The 18,255-nt window shown below is 40.0% G+C and overlaps 1 protein-coding gene across 6 annotated transcripts in view; it reads left to right on the forward strand.

Annotated features, from left to right (window-relative positions):
• Positions 1–18,255, forward strand: part of Rev3l (REV3 like, DNA directed polymerase zeta catalytic subunit) — a 147,230-nt gene that overhangs the window by 31,196 nt on the left and 97,779 nt on the right. For all 6 annotated transcript variants that reach the window (XR_004112322.1, XM_031347765.1, XM_031347768.1 and 3 more), the window contains one exon: positions 17,175–17,364. Coding sequence is in view for 5 of the 6 variants with exons in the window: in XM_031347765.1 (XP_031203625.1) it covers positions 17,175–17,364 (190 nt within the window). In the remaining variant the exon portion in view is untranslated. The remainder of the gene's footprint in view (positions 1–17,174; positions 17,365–18,255) is intronic.

Consider the following 18,255-nt stretch of genomic DNA (forward strand, 5'->3'; position numbering starts at 1 on the left):
TGCCACAATGTTCAGCTAGCCAGTTATGGATAATTTTTGATCAGGCTCAGTTTTACTTTGATGTATCTTATAAAATCACCTTTTCTATATTTGGCCAAGCATTTGATTTAAGTTTGGGCAGGGTGTGAGAATACAACGGTTACTTGTATCCCGGGACTTACATTTTGACTTTCTGAGATGTGTTAGAATTTCCCTGGGAATAGTTACACTTAATATTTCATTCACAGTTAAGGCAAGGTATGTGTCTAAAAATGCTATCTCAGGGGTGTGTGTGTGTGTGTGTGTGTGTGTGTGTGTGTAGATTTGTGTTTATTCTGACCTAAGGAGATTATGAATGAAATCAAATGCCTTTCTAAGTAACCTTACAGTTTAGAAGTTGAAAAGTAGCCGGTTTGTATGAGTGGCAAAGCTAGATACCACGTCCTTTGGATACCCATGAGGTAGCCTTAACTAAACCCAGCTCTTCACTGCCTTCTCCCTGTTGGGATTCTGTTTTTGAGTCTCTTTTTTTTCTATAAGTGCTAGAGACCCGACTTCTAATACTTCACACTTCCAGCTCAGGTCCAGGCATCTACTATCTTCATGTAAGACTGACTTATACTGTTTAGTATGGGTCCTTTTCATGCTTCTGTCTTTTCTGCCAAATTGCTATGTAGAATAAATTTAATAAAGTAGGATCTTCAGTTCATATCATGAGCTGCTAGTATGGCTTATTGGCAGTATTCTTCTACATTAAATAAGCTGCAAAAACAGATATGGAAACCCTGTTTTCTCTTATTACAATAGACATAACAAGAGTTTTTTTAAAATGTGTAGCCAGGCAGTGGTGGTGCACACCTTTAATTCCAGCACTTGGGAGGCAGAGGCAGGCGGATCTCTGAGTTCGAGGCCAGCCTGATCTACAGAGTGAGTTCCAGGACAGCCAGGGCTATACAGGGAAACCCTGTCTCGAAAAAACAAACAAGAAAAAAAATGTGTATTTTTTGTCTCATCACTTGTTCTTTTTTTGTTTGGTTGGTTTTGGTTTTTTGAGACAGAGTTTCTCTGTGTAGCCCCGGCTGTCCTGGAACTCACTCTGTAGACCAGGCTGGCCTCGAACTCAGAAATCCGCCTGCCTCTGCCTCCCAAGTGCTGGGACTAAAGGCATGTGCCACCACCGCCCGGCTTCATCACTTGTTCTTAAATGACTCATATATACAGTTTTTCATAATTTTCTCCTTATCTCCATAGTAGTAGTTTTCTCTTACATGTTACTTCAAGACCTTAAACACCCGTCCCCCTCCCTGCTTTTGGGTAGTTTTCTGTAGCACTTCTCTAGAGACTTAAATTATACATTCCATATGTGGGTTTGCTTAAAGTTGTCATAGTTCACACATGTTTTGGTGAAACATTTTCAGGTTCTTTTTTTCCATGTTTAAAATAGTTTCAATTTGTTGTGTCTTCAAATTTATTGATCTTTAAATCTGGCATTTCTGATGTGTAACTTTTTTATCTTCAACATGTATTTATACCACTAGGTTGAAATTTTGATTTGTAGTCTTTTTACATCTTTACTTAACTTAAGCATTTTTCTAATTTCTTGTTTGTTTTGCTCTTTACTGCCTTCCCGGGGCTAAGATTAAAGTCATGAACCACCAGACCTGGCAATTTCTTGAATGTATAAATAATGTTTAACTGTTTTGAAGGCTTTGCTTGCTAAATCTGTATAGTTTCTTGCCTCATGTTATTGCTATTGGTAGTTTTCTTCAGTTAATACTTTTAAGGTTTATTTTTATTCTTAAGTAGGTAGGATCAGAACAACTCCTTAGAGCTAGTTTCACTGAAACAATAACTTATAATTATTTGACCTGAGAGTCTGTAAGGTTGCCTTCTTTCTGGATGCTTCCTATATACTTTCCTAGGATTGTTCTGTCTAGTAACCACATGACAGAACAGGGTAGTCAGAGTCGAGGGATCAAACAAGAAAGACTTGACTTAGTGAACTCACTAAGCAAGGGGATGGAGTTTTGCTAGTTGTTGCTTCCTGCTTGGAGCTGAGTGAGGAGTTGTTCCACGCGTGACTGATGAGCATGCCAGCCTAGAGAATGGCTTCTTAGATCTCAGTGATCAAAGCCTGGGAGGCTGCCTTCTCCCAGCAGGTCCTTCACACAAGGCACACATAATCCTAATCACGTCCTCCGTAGCCGCTTCTCAAGAACTGAGATCATTATGCCCTTAGGCTTTTCTCGGTATTGACTGGTGTGTCCATAAATAGTTTTGGATACAGGCTAAAGAAGGTAGCCAGCAGTTGCCCGAGGTCCTCTTTTTTGTTGATCATCAGACTTAGTGATAATGAAAGAAAATACTTCATATGGTCATACCTAAGTCAATCCTTACTTGCCTAGTGGAAGATAAGGGTCCGGCAAGTTTAAACAGGGAGTGCTGGGCAAGCAGTCTGCTCTCAGTGTCTGCCTTTACTCCTGTTGTTTCTTTTCTGTTTGGGGGAGATTACATAAGCATGCGCTGATATTCTCAGCAAAGACTTTAAGAGGACTCTGCAGACCTACTATGTACTCACTTGACACTATTCTTCCCTCTATTACTCTGCCTACCAACTTCTAACAAGCCTTAGGGCTTTGTTTCTTCCAGCCAGGAGGATTCTCAGTTTTCATGTGGGTTTCTTTTCCCTGTACCCCCTAGAGACTGTAGGTGGGAAATGGTTGGATGCGGGGCTTGCTTGCTTTTCTTTCTCTGAGGTACTCCTTTCCCACATAGCCAATGTCTAGTGTTTAAAAAACCACTGGGATCTGGAGAGATGGTTCAGCAGCACTGGCTGCTATTCCACAGGACCAATGTTCGATTCCAGACACCCACATAGCAACTCACAATTGCCTGTAATTCCAGTCCTAGGAGAGCCAACACCTTCTGGCCTCTGCAGGCACCAGACATGCATGTGGGGCACAGGTAGAACATTCATACATATAAACAAATATATTTAAAAATAAAATAGTTTATTTACAAGACATTTATATGTGTGTGTGTATGTATATATATATATATGTGCGTGTGTATATGTATGTATATATATTCCTTTTTCCCTTCAATTGTTTTAGACAGAAATATCCATTCCGTATTTCGTCTATCCCCAAAGCCTTTTTTTACTCCTTTTTTAAAGACTCAGCTCAACCTCTCCAGAGGATTTCATATTTTCTAGTCAGAATTACTTGATTGTAAAGAACAAAAGAAAGTTCTAGAGCCTGGAGAGAATGGCTCAGTGGCCGAGGGCATTTGCTGCTTTTCCAGAGGACTCAAGTTGGACTCAGTCTCCCTTGCCAGGTGGATACCCGTAACTCCAGCTCTAGGGGGTCTGATCTCTCTGCCCTCTGTGGACACCTGCACTCATGTGCTCATATTCGCAGACAGACAGACAGACAGACAGACAGACACACAGTTAAAATAATAAATTTGAACTTTTTAAAGAGGAAGCTCTAATTTTAAAAGGACATTTACATTCTAAAGAAATCTTACAGATGTTCATTGCATTGTATAAACAAAGTACAACTTCCATTCTCTTGTATATCTGTATATTGCTTCACAAAATTCATTATTTGTTCTTTCCTTTTCTTTTTCTCTTTCTTTCTTTTTTGCGACAGGGTTTCTTGATGTAGTCCTGGCTATCCTGGAACTCATTTTGTAGACCAGAGTGTCTTCACACTCAGAGATCCGCTGGTCCTAGCCTCTTGCCTCAGCAGTGCTGGGATTAAAGGTGTCAGCACCACCCTTGACTCACAAGAGTCTTTTGACTTTGGCTCTCCCCGGCTAATCAAGCATTTTTAAGAATTAAAAACTTGCCAGGCTGTGGTGGTGCACGCCTTTAATCCCAGCACTTGGGAGGCAGAGGTAGGTGGATTTCTGAGTTCGAGGCCAGCCTGGTCTACAGAATAAGTTCCAGGACAGCCAGGGCTACACAGAGAAACCCTGTCTTGAAACCCACCCCTAAACAGAAAGCTTGATAAATAGTGTTTATACTAAGGTAACATGTGTTTTGTTTAAATTCTTTGATTTTTTTTGAGATAAAAACATCTATAAACATTTGCAGACCATGTGTTTTGAACCAGGCATTAAGACACTATTGATACAAATAAGCTTATATGTTAGAACCTGAAGCATCCTGTGTACATACATCACCTTTGCCTTATATCCATCTCTACTTTCTGTTACTAAAACTGTACTGTATCATACTGCCTCCTCCGTATTACATTATTATTTGTGATGGTTTCCATGCTCCAAAAGAAGGTAGGAATTAGTTGTAAAACATTGCCTCCTAAATCCTAAAATAATTGGTTTTTTGTCCTGTTATAGAAAAAGTTTACCAGCCACTGACATTGCATAAAATTTAATTAATTTGCAGTGTCCAGACTTTCTTTAATTGGGTCTTAAACTTGAATCACAATTAATAATGTGAAATAATCAAATTACTTTCCAAAGTCTTGAGTTTATATTAGAAGTTCTCTGTTTCATTTTCTCTTTACGTCATAGGGTTATTTTGTCTCTTAGTTAACTTCGGGCCAGTGTTACTAAGATTGCTCTTTTCCTATAGAAGGGTTTTCTAGCATTTGAAAGTTGGCTTTGAGGTGTCTTATCCAAGGGTACCTGGGTTGATTGGTGATTCAGACCACGTGTGTATGCTCTTTGGCAAGAGGGTAAAGGCCGACTCTAGCAACCACCCGTGTAACTACAAATTGTAAAGGATCTTTGTAACTTTTGCAGTAAACACAGTTTTTCTCTTCAATGTGCTAACACAATGAGTATTGTACTTTTAGATTAAATATGGTTGAAAATTAACTTTTCCCTCTTGCAAAATGTAAAAATTAAACAGAGAAGCTCAGAAATTACCATCCTGGGTCTAAATGTGCTTAAGAGTTATGTGGTGACCAGCTCTTCTGTCTTCATGGTCACCCCACGCCATTGATCAAAGCAAAGAAGTTTGAAGGGGTTTTCATAAAGTTCCTTGTGTTTCAGGTCTCTGCTATGTGAAGAGTAGAGTTACAGTCACCTTTAACATTTCCTCACTCTTAACTGCTATAGCCGGCCAGTCATCGAACTCCAGAAGACACGAGCCTTCTGACCGAGGGCCCCAGGAGCCACTGCCTATCTCCCCATGCCATCCAGCTCATGTCCCTGTTATATGCTGCAGTGATCTTGAAGCCCCTGACCACTGCCATGTGTGCTGCACACATGGCACTTTGTCCTTCCTGATGAACACCCTGAGGAAGTCAGTTTGATGACTGGTGCTTGGTTTTGGATTTGTGTTAACTATTGATACTTAACTATATAAATACGTATCATTTATGTAAAAAATTCTGTAGGCAGTGACCTTCACAGTGGGAGATTCCTGATTAGGAAGTGAGAGAGCCTCAGGAAAAAATTCCAGGTCTTTGATGTAGGAGCTTGCCACACATAGATCCCCACCCCACCCCACCCAGCCACATGCAACATACATACATACATACATACACACATACATGAACACATACATGCATACACACATACCCCTGCCTCCACAAAAGTGAATCTTAGTTTTTAAATAAAATTTTCTCAGTGCTAAGAGATTGTGTGTGTGTGTGTGTGTGTGTGTGTGTGTTTTAAGCTTGTATGGAGCCATATATTTATAAATATATAATTATAAATAAACCATATATTCTGTTAGACATTTCATTGAAGGTGGTGGTGATGGTGGGTGCCTTTGAACTTCTAGCAGGGAAGCTAGAAATGGGAAACTACCCAGAGTCTAGTAATTTACAGAAAGAGAAATCCAGTTGCAGATACCACTAGCATTGTTGTTGTAAGGAAAAGGGGAGAAAAGCTGAGAAGTGCTTATGAAATCCTAGCCTAGGCTACAGGCTACTTACAGCTAAAATCTAGTTACGGAACTGTAGAACACATGCTCTCTCTCGACTTGTTTCAACAGTTCTAGTGTAACTTTAGGAACTATAAGGCAGCCGCCGTGCACATGTTAAATAGTTTATAAACATGACATACAAAACAAGGACATTACCTATATACATAAAATTAGTCTTAAAATGTTTCAGAACACCCCACTTGGTTCCTCAGCAGGAGGCACGCATGGTTCAGTGGTAGAGCGCGCACTCACTCTGACGTGCATGGTTCAGTGGTAGAGCGCGCACGCACTCTGACGTGCATGGTTCAGTGGTAGAGCGCGCACGCACTCTGACGTGCATGGTTCAGTGGTAGAGCGCGCACGTATTCTGACGTGCATGGTTCAGTGGTAGAGCGTGCACTCACTCCGACGTGCATGGTTCAGTGGTAGAGCGCGCACGCACTCTGACGTGCATGGTTCAGTGGTAGAGCGCGCACGCACTCTGACGTGCATGGTTCAGTGGTAGAGCGCGCACGCACTCCGACGTGCATGGTTCAGTGGTAGAGCGTGCACTCACTCTGACGTGCATGGTTCAGTGGTAGAGCGCGCACGCACTCTGAAGTGCATGGTTCAGTGATAGAGCGTGAACTCACTCTGAAGTGCATGGTTCAGTGATAGAGCGCGCACTCACTCTGATGTGCATGGTTCAGTGGTAGAGCGCGCACGCACTCTGACGTGCATGGTTCAGTGGTAGAGCGTGCACTCACTTTGACGTGCATGGTTCAGTGGTAGAGCGCACACGCACTCTGACATACATGGTTCAGGTTCAGTGGTCAAGTGCATGCCACTCGGAGTTTAATTCCCAGAAGTAGAATAAGCAAAAACCAAACTACTCACCTTGCCTTTTTTTTTTTTTTAACAATTCAGCATTTCTTCCTCCCCAGCTCCTAAGATTCAGCATTCCTTTTTTAAAAAAAATTGGATATTTTCTTTATTTACATTTGAGATGTTATCCTCTTTCACAGTTTCCCCCCAGGAAGCCCCCTGTCCCATCCTGCTTCTATGAGGGTGTCCCTCCACCAACCCATCCACTCTTCCCCCACCTCCCACCCCTGGCCTAGCATTCCCCTACACTGGGGCATAGAGCCTTCACAGGACCAAGGGTCTCTCCTCCCATTGATGTTCGACAAGGCCATCCTCTGCTACATATGTGGCAGAAGCCATGGGTCTCTCCATGTGTACTCTTTGGTTGGTGGTTTATTCCCTGGGAGCACTGAGGGATTCTGGTTGGTTCATATTGTTGTTCCTCCTGTGGGGCTGGAAACCCCTTCAGCCCCTTCAATTCTTTCTCTAACTCTGTGCTCAGTCCAACGGTTGGCTGCGAGCATCCGCCTCTGTATTTGTCAGGCACTGGCAGAGCCTCTCAGGAGACAGCTATTTCATGCTCCTGTCAGCAAGCACTTGTTAGCATCCACAATAGTGTCTGGGTTTGGTGACTGTGTATGGGAAGGATCCCCAGGTGGGGCAGGCTGAAGGAAAGATGGCCTTTCCTTCAATCTCTGCTCCACACTTTGTCTCCCTATTTCCTCCCTTGAATATTTTGTTCCCCCTTCTAGGAAGGACTGAAGTATCCACACTTTGGTCTTCCTTCTTCTTGAGCTTCATGTAGTCTGTGAATTGTATTTTGGGTATGCCGAGCTTTTGGGATAATATCCACTTATTAGTGAGGGCATACCATGTGTGATTGTGACCTCACTCAGGATGATATTTTGTAGTTCCATCCATTTTTCTGTGAATTTCATGAAGTCATTGTTTTTAATAGCTGAGTAGTACTCCATTGTGTAGATGTACCACATTTTCTGTATCCATTCCTCTGTTGAAGGACATCTGGGTTCTTTCCAGCTTCTGGCTATTATAAATAAGGCTGCTATGAACATAGTGGAGCATGTGTCTTTATTATATGTTAGAGCATCTTCTGGGTATATGCCCAGGAGTGGTATTGCTGGTTCCTCAGGTAGTTCTATGTCCAATTTTTCTGAGGAACCACCAAACTGACTTCCAGAGTGGTTGTAATCCCACCAGCAATGGAAGAGTGTTCTTCTTTCTCCATATCCTCACCAGCATCTGCTGTCACCTGAGTTTTTGATCTTAGCCATTCTGACTGGTTTGAGGTAGAATCTCAGGGTTGTTTTGATTTGTATTTCCCTGATGACTAAGGATGTTGAACATTTCTTTAGGTGCTTCTCAGCCATTCGATATTCCTCAGTTGAGAATTCTTTGTTTAGCTCTGTACCCCATTTTTTAATAGGGTTATTTGATTCTCTGGAGTCTAACTTTTTGAGTTCTTTATATATATTGGATATTAGTCCTCTATCGGATGTAGGGTTGGTAAAGATCTTTTCCCAATTTGTTGGTTGATGTTTTGTCCTATTAACAGTGTCCTTTGCCTTACAGAAGCTTTGTAGTTTTATAAGGTCGCATTTATCTATTGTTGATCTTAGAACATAAGCTATTGGTGTTCTGTTCAGGAAAATTTCCCCTGTGCCCATGTGCTCGAGGCTCTTCCCCACTTTCTCTTCTTTAAGCTTTGTACAAGGAGATAAGAATGGATCGATTTGCATTCTTCTACATGCTGACTGACAGTTGAACCATTTGTTGAAAATGCTGTCTTTTTTCCACTGGATGGTTTTAGCTCCTTTGTCAAAGATCAAGTGACCATAGGTGTGTAGGTTCATTTCTGGGTCTTCAGTTCTATTCCATTGATCCACCTGCTTGTCACTGTACCAATACCATGCAGTTGTTATCACTATTGCTTTGTAGTACAGCTTGAGGTCAGGGATTGTGATTTCCCCAGCCATTCCTAATGTAACCCACTATATAAACAAACTCAAAAAAAAAATCATATGATCACCTCATTATTTGCTAAGAAAGCATTTGACAAAATTCAACACACCTTTAAAAGTCTTGGAAAGATCAGGAATTCAAGGCCCATACCTACACATAGTAAAAGCAATATATAGCAAACGAGTAGCTAACACCAAATTAAATGGAGAGAATCTTGAAGCAATCTCACTAAAGAACTAGATAAGGCTGCCCACTCTCTCACTACCTATTCAATATTGTCCTTGAAGTCCTAGCCAGAGCAATTAGATAACAAAAGGAGATCAAAGGGATACAGATTGGAAAGGAAGAAGTTCTATCACTATTTCCAGATGATATGATAGTATATTTAAGTGACCCCAAAAATTCTACCTGAGAACTCCCACAACGTCAGCAAAGTAGCTAGATATAAAATTAACTCAAGCAAATCACCTTGCCTTTCTTTGGTTTTACTTATCTTTTTTGGCGGGTAATCTCACTTTGTTAACCCAGACTTATACTTGCAGCAATCCTCCTGCCTTAGTCTGTCTATTGCTTGAATTATGGGTATGAATGAATACAACCCAGTTTTCATTTCCCTGATCTTAATTGATGGATTTCTGTTCAGAACAACAAAGGTAATGATGTATTGAGTGAATGGTAGCATCGTTAAAAGGGATGATAGGTGGGAGAGAGGGATTTAGAATACTGTCTTAGGGTATTTGCATACCTTGCAAAACAGTATAATGTCCAAAGGTGGATTGAACTAATTGTAAATATACTCTCACTTTAGGATAACACTCCCCTCCCCAAAAAGAACAGCTTCTCTTTAAAAAACAATGAAAAACACAAAAAGAAAACTTTAAAGGTACTGGTCTCTGACCTGTTTGCATTGTATTTAGCCAGTTTGGGTAATATATTTCTGTCTAACCATTATCCTGTGAATTTTTCTGATCTGCTTTAAGTCTTCTCAGTCACCATCCATGTTTGGTAGAAGTCACTGGAGCATCAGTTCAGTGCTCTGACTAATTAAATGGAGTCCTAAGGAAACTTCTTTTAAATTCACATATAAAAGTTGCAGGATCTTAAATATGAGTGGAGAGTTTTAAAGAATGGGAGATTCTTTTGTTTTGTTTTGACAGTAAACTATTAAATACTAAAGCAAGTTAGTTTTTGTTGGGAAACCTTCTCTCATATTCTTAATTTCTGATTTTTAACTTTTTCGTTATCTAATGGTGATTGAAATCTCTATAAAGTAACAAAATATAAAGTGACCTAAGGTTTAACCAGTCCTATATTTAATATATCTCTAAAGACAAATAAAGATTCATTAGTGGCTTTAGTGCCTAATGATTATTATTTTCCCAATGTATTCATAATTTTTTTTTATAAATCCAATACTTTTTGTTGTGATAAAAAGAGAAAGAGCTATAAGAATATGTTCTGGCGGGAAGAATATGTTATGTGAGGGAAGGGGATTCCTCAGCAGGCCCATACAGAGGCACCCCTCCCCATGAGGGACCAGACACATACGGGTATAGTATAGAATAGAGTTTACTCAGGGGATGGGGAGGGGAGTTAAGAAAGTAGTAGAGGCAGAGAAAGGCAGAGAGAAGGAGAGAGGAGAGAAGTAGGGGATGGCCATGACCATGTGGAGAGAGGGGGGAAGGGAATGGGGAGAGAGGGGAACAAAGGGGCAAGAGGCAAGTTAGAGAAGCAGGAGTAAGAGAGAGGAGGGGGCAAGCAGCCCCTTTTATAGGCCAGGCCTACCTGGCTGCTGCCAGGTAACCGTGGGGAGGAGCATACCTGGCTGCTGCCAGGTATAGGGAGGTGTTGGGGGGGTGGGGGTACAGTTTATACAGAATACCAACAGTTTTGATAAATAACATCTATTCTAATGGCATATTCAAAGTTAAGCCTTCTCATTAGAGGCTTCAAAAGTAAACAGAATAGATAGATGTAAACCGATTCTAATAACTTTGTTAGGCTGTGATCCATAAACCGTATGACTCACCTAATCTGTTCAAGTCCATGATCTGTGATACATTCAGAGCTGGGCAGCTACACCACACTGTAGAGTATTTCTATCGCTCAGATACCTAGTAGCACTTACTCCTCATTTTTATACCAATTTTCTAGGCATGAGCAACAATTATTCTTGTTTTCAGCCTTAAAAATTTTGTCTATTCTGGAAGCTAGAGAGATAGCTCAGTGGGTAAGAGCACTGGCTGCTCTTCCAGGGGTCCCGAGTTCAATTCTCAGCACCTATATGGTGGCTCACAACCGTCTGTAATGGGATCTGATACCCTCCTATTTCTCGTAAGCACACATGCAGATAGAGCACTCATATATATAAAATATGTAAGTCTAAAAAGTTGTTCTGGGTACTTCTTATATATGGAATCATATGATACACAGTTCTTTGTGCCTGGCTTTATTTAAGGGTCATCTATATAGTAAATATCTACACTCCTTTTTTTTCTTAATCAGTGAATAACATTTCATTGCATTATGAATAACATTTTGCATTATGTTAATCTTTTTGTTAGTTGATGGACAAGTGAATTGTTTCCACCTTTAGACTGTTAGAATGTTGCTGTGGGTGTTCATATACACGCTTTTGTATTGATATACAGTGGGTGAGATTTTCAGTTTCTTTCTGACTTTCCTAACTTTTATGTGTTAACTTTCTTGGTTGGTAGTTAAGTAGTATTCATTGTGAGTTTGACTTGTATTTTATTGATGGTTGCTGGTGTTGGACATCTTTTCATGTGCTTATTGTCCATTCGTGCATTCTTTTTGTAAAACGTTTATTTAGATCCATTGCCCATCATGCCGTTCATTTTCATTCTTAGAAAAAAAGCTTGGAGGAATTTATTTTCAAGGAGTCAGGATGTATTCTGGTTCACTGTTAAGAGGGTGCAGTGGCTGCTCTGCACCCCTTCCTGTAAACTCGTGGTGAGGAAATAAGTGCTAGAGCGGTGTATTGGAGAAAGCTGCTCATTTCAGGGCATCCTGGAAGCCACGGGAAGAGAGGAACTGGGATCCCAGTCCCAGAGAGCTGCTCATTTCAGGGCATCCTGGAAGCCACGGGAAGAGAGGAACTGGGATCCCAGTCCCATGAATGAGGATATTCACTCAGTCACCTCCCTTCTTCCACTAGGCTCCACCTCCTAAGGATTTCTGTCATCTTCCAGGAGTGCCATACATAGACTGAGGCCCTCATTTCAGATGTGTGTGAACCTCCATATTGATGCTGGGAATTAGACCTCAGATCCTATGAAAGAGTAGGTTACTCTAGCCCCTGAGTATTCAGGCATTTACAGAAACAAACTTAATAAGTCTTTCTTGTTTTCTTATTACTGTTGTTAAAATGAATTTTTTTCTTTTCCTCTCCCTCCCTCCCTCCTCCCATCCTTTCCTCCCTTCCCCCTCCCCTTCCCCCTCCTCTTTTCTTTCTAGACAGTTTCTCTTGTGTACCCCTAGCTGTCCTAAAACTTGCTTTGTAGACCAGGCTGTCCTCAAACTCACAGAGATCCCCATGCCTCTGCCTCCCCACTGCTGAGATTAAAGCTGTGAAAGCCCAGCTGAATTTTCAAATCATAACCAGAATATTAATTTTACTTTGAGATTCAATTGTTTGTCTTTGGATTGAAAGACCACAGAAATTAATGTGTGTGATCATTCTGGTCAAAACATCTGAACAAAATGTTTGTTTCAAAAACTAGAATTTGACTTTTACCTGAGGTTAATAAACACTAGTTATTTTAATGACATGTATTCTGAAGTTTACATTGTCTTAGAGATTCAACCTTACAACTGCTGTTGGCTATTTAATTTATTTTTTTAAGACTAGGCTTTACAAGAAAGATATGTCACAGAGTAAGGCTTTTGGCAATATGCAAATTGAGTTTCATAGTCACTAAAAGTCAAGGTAGTTCCTGGTTTCTCTGTATGACAGTTAAATGAGCTTTAGGTATTATTCCAACAACTTTGTAATATAGTTATTAAAGAATATTTGTAATATACTTTTCTGTTACAGTAGTTCAACCTAGAAAGAGACCTCAATTCACTTCATCCTAATTTCCTTACAAAAAGAGGAAGATACAAGGACATTATAGATAAGAATAAAACAGTTTTCTAACGTGTTCAGTTACAAGTCCTCCTCCAAGGCCTTCCAAGGTTGACTTGGGCTCTGAGGAAGGTGTACTGGCAGGCATGTGGGATGCCCGCTGTGTTCTCAGTGGGTGGCAGAAAGATGAGTGGTTCTGTTTCTTTCTGTTGTTTTCTGGGGTCCCCAGCCTGTAGGCCTTGTCAGCTCAGTTAAAATCCACCTTCAAAGGCATGCCCTGTCAAGTTGGCAGTCAAGAGTGACTGTCAGAGCCACCGAGTGGAGTGCAGCGGACTGAGATGTAACATGTCTTACGCTACCTACTGTCTTGATTCTGCGTAGGTTTACATTTCCCATTTGGTAATTTGTTTCTTGTTTTTGTACTGCCATTACTTTTATCTTAGCGGATTTTCGTTTTTGTTTTTTTAGTGTTCTCTTTTATGTCCCTTATTGTTTTCTATGCAGTTTCAAGATTATTTTCTTTGTGGTAGTTTCCCTTCCCCATCTTAAATTGGTATTATTTGGCTTAGCTCCTATGTAGTTTTGTTGTATAATCTTGGTCAACTATGGGTCCATTCTCTTCTTTCTTTGTGCTGTTGCCATCATACAAAGCACATCTTAAACCGTCAACATGATTTTATAATTATAACTTTATGTTCTTATCTCTTAGATGACATGTTCTATGTTAGAGTCTATTTTTTTTTTTGTGGCTTTAGTTCTTTGAAATATTAGTAGTAACTGGCCTTGAAGCGTTTGTCCAGTAATTTCTGTGGCTAGCATACATCAGGTATAGTTTCTCTGAAATGCTTTTTTTACTCCCTTCTGCAAGACCATATTGTTTTGTCTTGTTTTTGTACTAAAATTCTAATCACAAAATAAGTATGCAAGGGAATGGATATATTAATTAGCCTTATTAATCATCTTATAATATATACATATCAAAACATACACTATAAAATTATTCTGTTTTTATTATAAACTATACCCTAATAAAATATCTGGAAGCAGGAAATAAATGTTTTCTTAGATCCACATGTCACCTAGAAAGAGCCAATACCCTAAATCTCTAAGAATTCAAAACCATTTATTAGATTTTAATTTTGCAAAAATATTCTTAAAAGAATGCTGTCTGCGTTACATCTTTTAGTGTAGCGTAGCGGACGGGACTGCAACTGTCCGTAGTGCCGCTTGTCAAACTGTACATGTCTTAGAGTGGCTCTCACTGAGCCCAATCCTGACTTATGAAGTTGGAATAGAGTAGTTTGTGTCTAATAAGATGTTGCAGTTGTGTCGTCCTGTGCACTGCTATGAGCTAGTGCTGTCAGAAGGCAGTAGATGTGGTCACCTTGTCAAGATAAAAGCGGTGCCACTATGGAGTTAGAGTTACAGGAAGGCCTGCTGCCGTAAAGCATCTGCTGTGCATTTTCCTTTTGTACAAGTCTCTCACTTTTGAGTTTCTTGTTTTATTTCTCCTCATTTTCTTCCTGTGATGCCCATTCCATATGAGGGTTGTTAGGATTACAGCAGGAACTCATTTGTAGTTGTTTTTTTTTGTGGAGAAAATGGTATATGTGAGGCACTAACCCATCCCCAAGGACCAGCGAATGGTAGGTCCGTGTTGGTGCTGCCAGTATGGCCGTGAGTGGAGTATTTGGAGCAGGAAATTAAGTAAATGGGAATTCTCACATACCCATCTCCTCCTATATCATAGTCACTGCTTTCATGAATTACTTTTTCTTCAGACACATTCAGGCTTTTACTTCATTGTTTTCTCCTTGATCAATTATTCTATTTTGTTAGGCATTCTTTCATTTTGCATTTAATAAACACATGTACATGAGTCCTGAAATACTGTGTTCTTCAAACATAAATTTCTTTTGGGTTCCAAAGAATTTGTCTTCAAATGAGTTAAGGAAGCACAATTTTAATACAAATCAAGAACTGAGAAGTTAAGGAAGCCAACATTCACTTTTTAGAAATTAAGCATTTAATTAATGCTGAGTAAAAAGATGGTTGGTTTCAGATTTATCAATCTGCCATCAAGTCTAGCTTCAGTTACTAAGATGCCATATGCCTTAGACCAGCAGGTCAAAAACTGTGTCTCAACCCTTTTCAGGACTGCATATCGGATATTTACATTACAATTCATAACAGTAGCAAAATTACAGCTATGACGTCATAGTGCTTTTTTACTCCTTTCTATAAGACCACATTGTTCTGCCTTGTTTGTAATATTTTCTTTGAAAACTAGATATTTTCCAGTTGGTAGCCGTTTTTTGTTTGTGGTTGCGGTCACCACAGCATAAGGAAGTATTAAAGGCTCTTAGCATCAGGAAGGCTGAGAACCACTGTATAGTTGGCAAAGTTGTTTCTAAGTTTTAGAAGGAAATAGATATAAACATTCAGCCTGGTACCTTCTACATAGTTTCTACCTTTTCCCTAAGTCATACATTCTCAGATTTTTGTAATTCCAAAGCTTATGAATAGTTTTCTTGACTCCTACTAAGTAGAAAATGTAAAAAGTGTAGTATAGAGTTATTTTTAAAGTCATCTTAAAAGGTACCTTATTAATGGGAATCAAATTTGTAATTGTTTCTCTTAAGCATTTTAACCAATATTTCATGCACTCCTAGGTAGCAAGTTTGGTTTCAACACTAAATAATCAGAATATTGTGGCCTAGGAGTTCTAGATTTTATTTATTATAAAACTAACCTTTCAAGTTTCGCTAGATGTGATAATCATTTTTAGATATGCAATTTCTGTTTGTAACAGCACCTTAAAAATAAGATGGGTGGATGTGGTGATGCACACCTTTAATCCCAGCACTCAAGAGGCAGGGACAGGTTGGATCTTTGTGACTCCAGGACATTCAGAGCTATAAAAAGAGACCCTGTCTCCAGGGTGGGATCTATGTCTGGGAGACCAGTGGTTTATGATAAAATCTCCACACTATTTTCTGGATTTTTTTTTTTAATAAATCTAAGCCAGAAATGGGAAATAATGATCAGTAAAATAGCCACTTCTACCAAAAGAAAAGATCACCTGGTCAGAGTGAGGGATACTTAGGTAATGGGTAGAAAGAAACTTGGACAGTTTTCTGACGGAAATAGTGCAAGGTATGATGAGCAACATGAAAACTGCGGGTATGTTCTTCCATCGCTGCTGTCCTCCTGTGAGAATCAGACAATGGTGAAAAATCCGGGTATGTTCTTCCATCGCTGCTGTCCTCCTGTGAGAATCAGACAATGGCATGGACCCAGGGAAGTGAGGGCAGTGCCCTGTGGATAGGAGCCCTGCCAGGCTCAGGGAACTGATGCACCTCGGCTTCTCATCTCTTGGTGTGGATTTTGTTTTTGTGGCTTTTTCCCCTAACCCCCCTTTCTCTTCCTGTTTTGAGTTTTACTAGTATTTCTTACCTTTCAAAACAGACTTAGTTTTTCTTTATGTGTATACATGAGAGCCTGTATGAATTCATGTGCACCGTATGTGTGCAGAAGCCTAGGAGGCCAGAAGAGGGTGGCTCCTGGGAACTAAACCCAGATCTTGCAAGAGCAGTAAGTGCTGAGCCATCTCTCCAGCCCCTCGTTCCTCTGTGTCATGGCTGTGCCGAGGAAGTATGCTGGTTAGTTGGTCCCGCTTTTGTATCTGAAAATGTGCATTCTTGATTCTTCTAGCTTATACTTTTGGGTCCCCCACCCCATCACATTGTAATACCATTCCATCAAATAGGAATTTTAAATATGCAGAAGTCCATTTCTGTTACATTCAACTGATCTACACCTTGGTTTTTTCCTTTATAATAACACAATTTTATCTTTATCTCCCTTCCTGTCCCCACTAGCAAAATTTCATATACAAGAACTCCTTTTTGCTATTGTTTTCTTCTGTAACTGTCTCTATTTTAGGGAAGCTTCTCAGTTGAAAACGTTAATGCAAAGAGGCATTCATTGACTTTAGCAAGTGTTGAGGGAGTTTTGTAAGCTCTGTTAACACTGTGGTTCAGTGAGGTACATGAGACTAGCCAGACTGTGATGGTAGGGAGCCCCATGTCCTTCTGTGTGTGACACTCTACCACTTAAGTAAGTACTACAGTGCCTAGAGTTACAACATGCCTACAGACGTCTGTGTGTGACACTCTACCACTTAAGTAAGTACTGCAGTGCCTAGGATTCCAACATGCCTACAGATGTCTTACTGGAAACCAGGCTAATACAGCGGCTATGAACGAACTTTCTTCCACCCTAATAAGCTATGTCGCCATTAGAACATTTAAATGCCTTGTGTTCTGGATGTTGTTCTGTTGATGTGTCTCCAGACTAAACTTTCCATGTGTTACGTTTTAGGTCAGAAGACATGCCTTCATCTACATGGCATCTTTCCTTACCTCTATGTGCCATACGATGGCTATGGACAGCAGCCAGAAAGCTATCTTTCTCAGATGGCACTCAGTATCGACAGAGCACTTAATGTGGCTTTAGGCAATCCATCTTCCACTGCTCAGCATGTGTTCAAAGTGTCATTAGTATCAGGAATGTAAGTATGATAATACCTTTTAATTTTGAATTCTCTGCATTTCTTTTTTATTTTAATTAGAGAGAACACTCGTGAAGTATATTTTGTTCATTTTTTTCACTGTCATTATAATGGAGCTGTGATGAATTTCTTTTGGAAGCTTTACAAAGTTAATTTTTATTGGAATGAAAAATAAATGGCTGCCAGTTGTTTTTATTTTAACCCCTTCCCATTTTTCTGCTTCCTAGAACTGTAGAAATTCATGTAATTCCTACCTACTTTATGGGACCTTTTTGTCTTGTGTGTATATACGGTTGTAGGTCCTTTTGAGAACATGCCCATAAAGACTTAAAGACATGCTCCCCATTATACCTTTAAAGGTACCTTCTCAGTAGTGCCTTTAACTCGGGACCTTTGGAAGATGTTCAAGATCTAACCGGTTTACTTGTATATTGCTAAACAAAACAAAGTTCTATAGAGGTTATATTCTAGTAACAAGAAAAAGGTAATAGCCAGTACATATTACAAGAGATAGATTTATTTGTTACATGGTAATTGGTATAGAAGGAAAGAAGACAGAAACTACTATAAGAAGAATATAAGAACCTGTCCAGTTTTAGACCGGGTGCTCAGGAAGGGTCTCATTGACAAGATCAATGGCATTAATTACCAAATGATGTAAGGTGTAAAAGAATACAGTAAAAGTGAGGGAGTATGACATTAATTACCAAATGATGTAAGGTGTAAAAGAATACAGTAGAAGTGAGGGAGTAAGCAAGAATCCAGGTGGCTGGAATAGGAGACGGAGAGAATGACCAAGAGTAGGAGATGGAGAGAATGGCCAAGAGTAGGAGACGGAGAGAATGGCCGAGAGTAGGAGACGGAGAGAATGGCCGAGAGTAGGAGACGGAG

This window comes from Mastomys coucha, unplaced genomic scaffold (assembly GCF_008632895.1).
Source record: "Mastomys coucha isolate ucsf_1 unplaced genomic scaffold, UCSF_Mcou_1 pScaffold3, whole genome shotgun sequence".
NCBI lineage: Eukaryota > Metazoa > Chordata > Mammalia > Rodentia > Muridae > Mastomys > Mastomys coucha.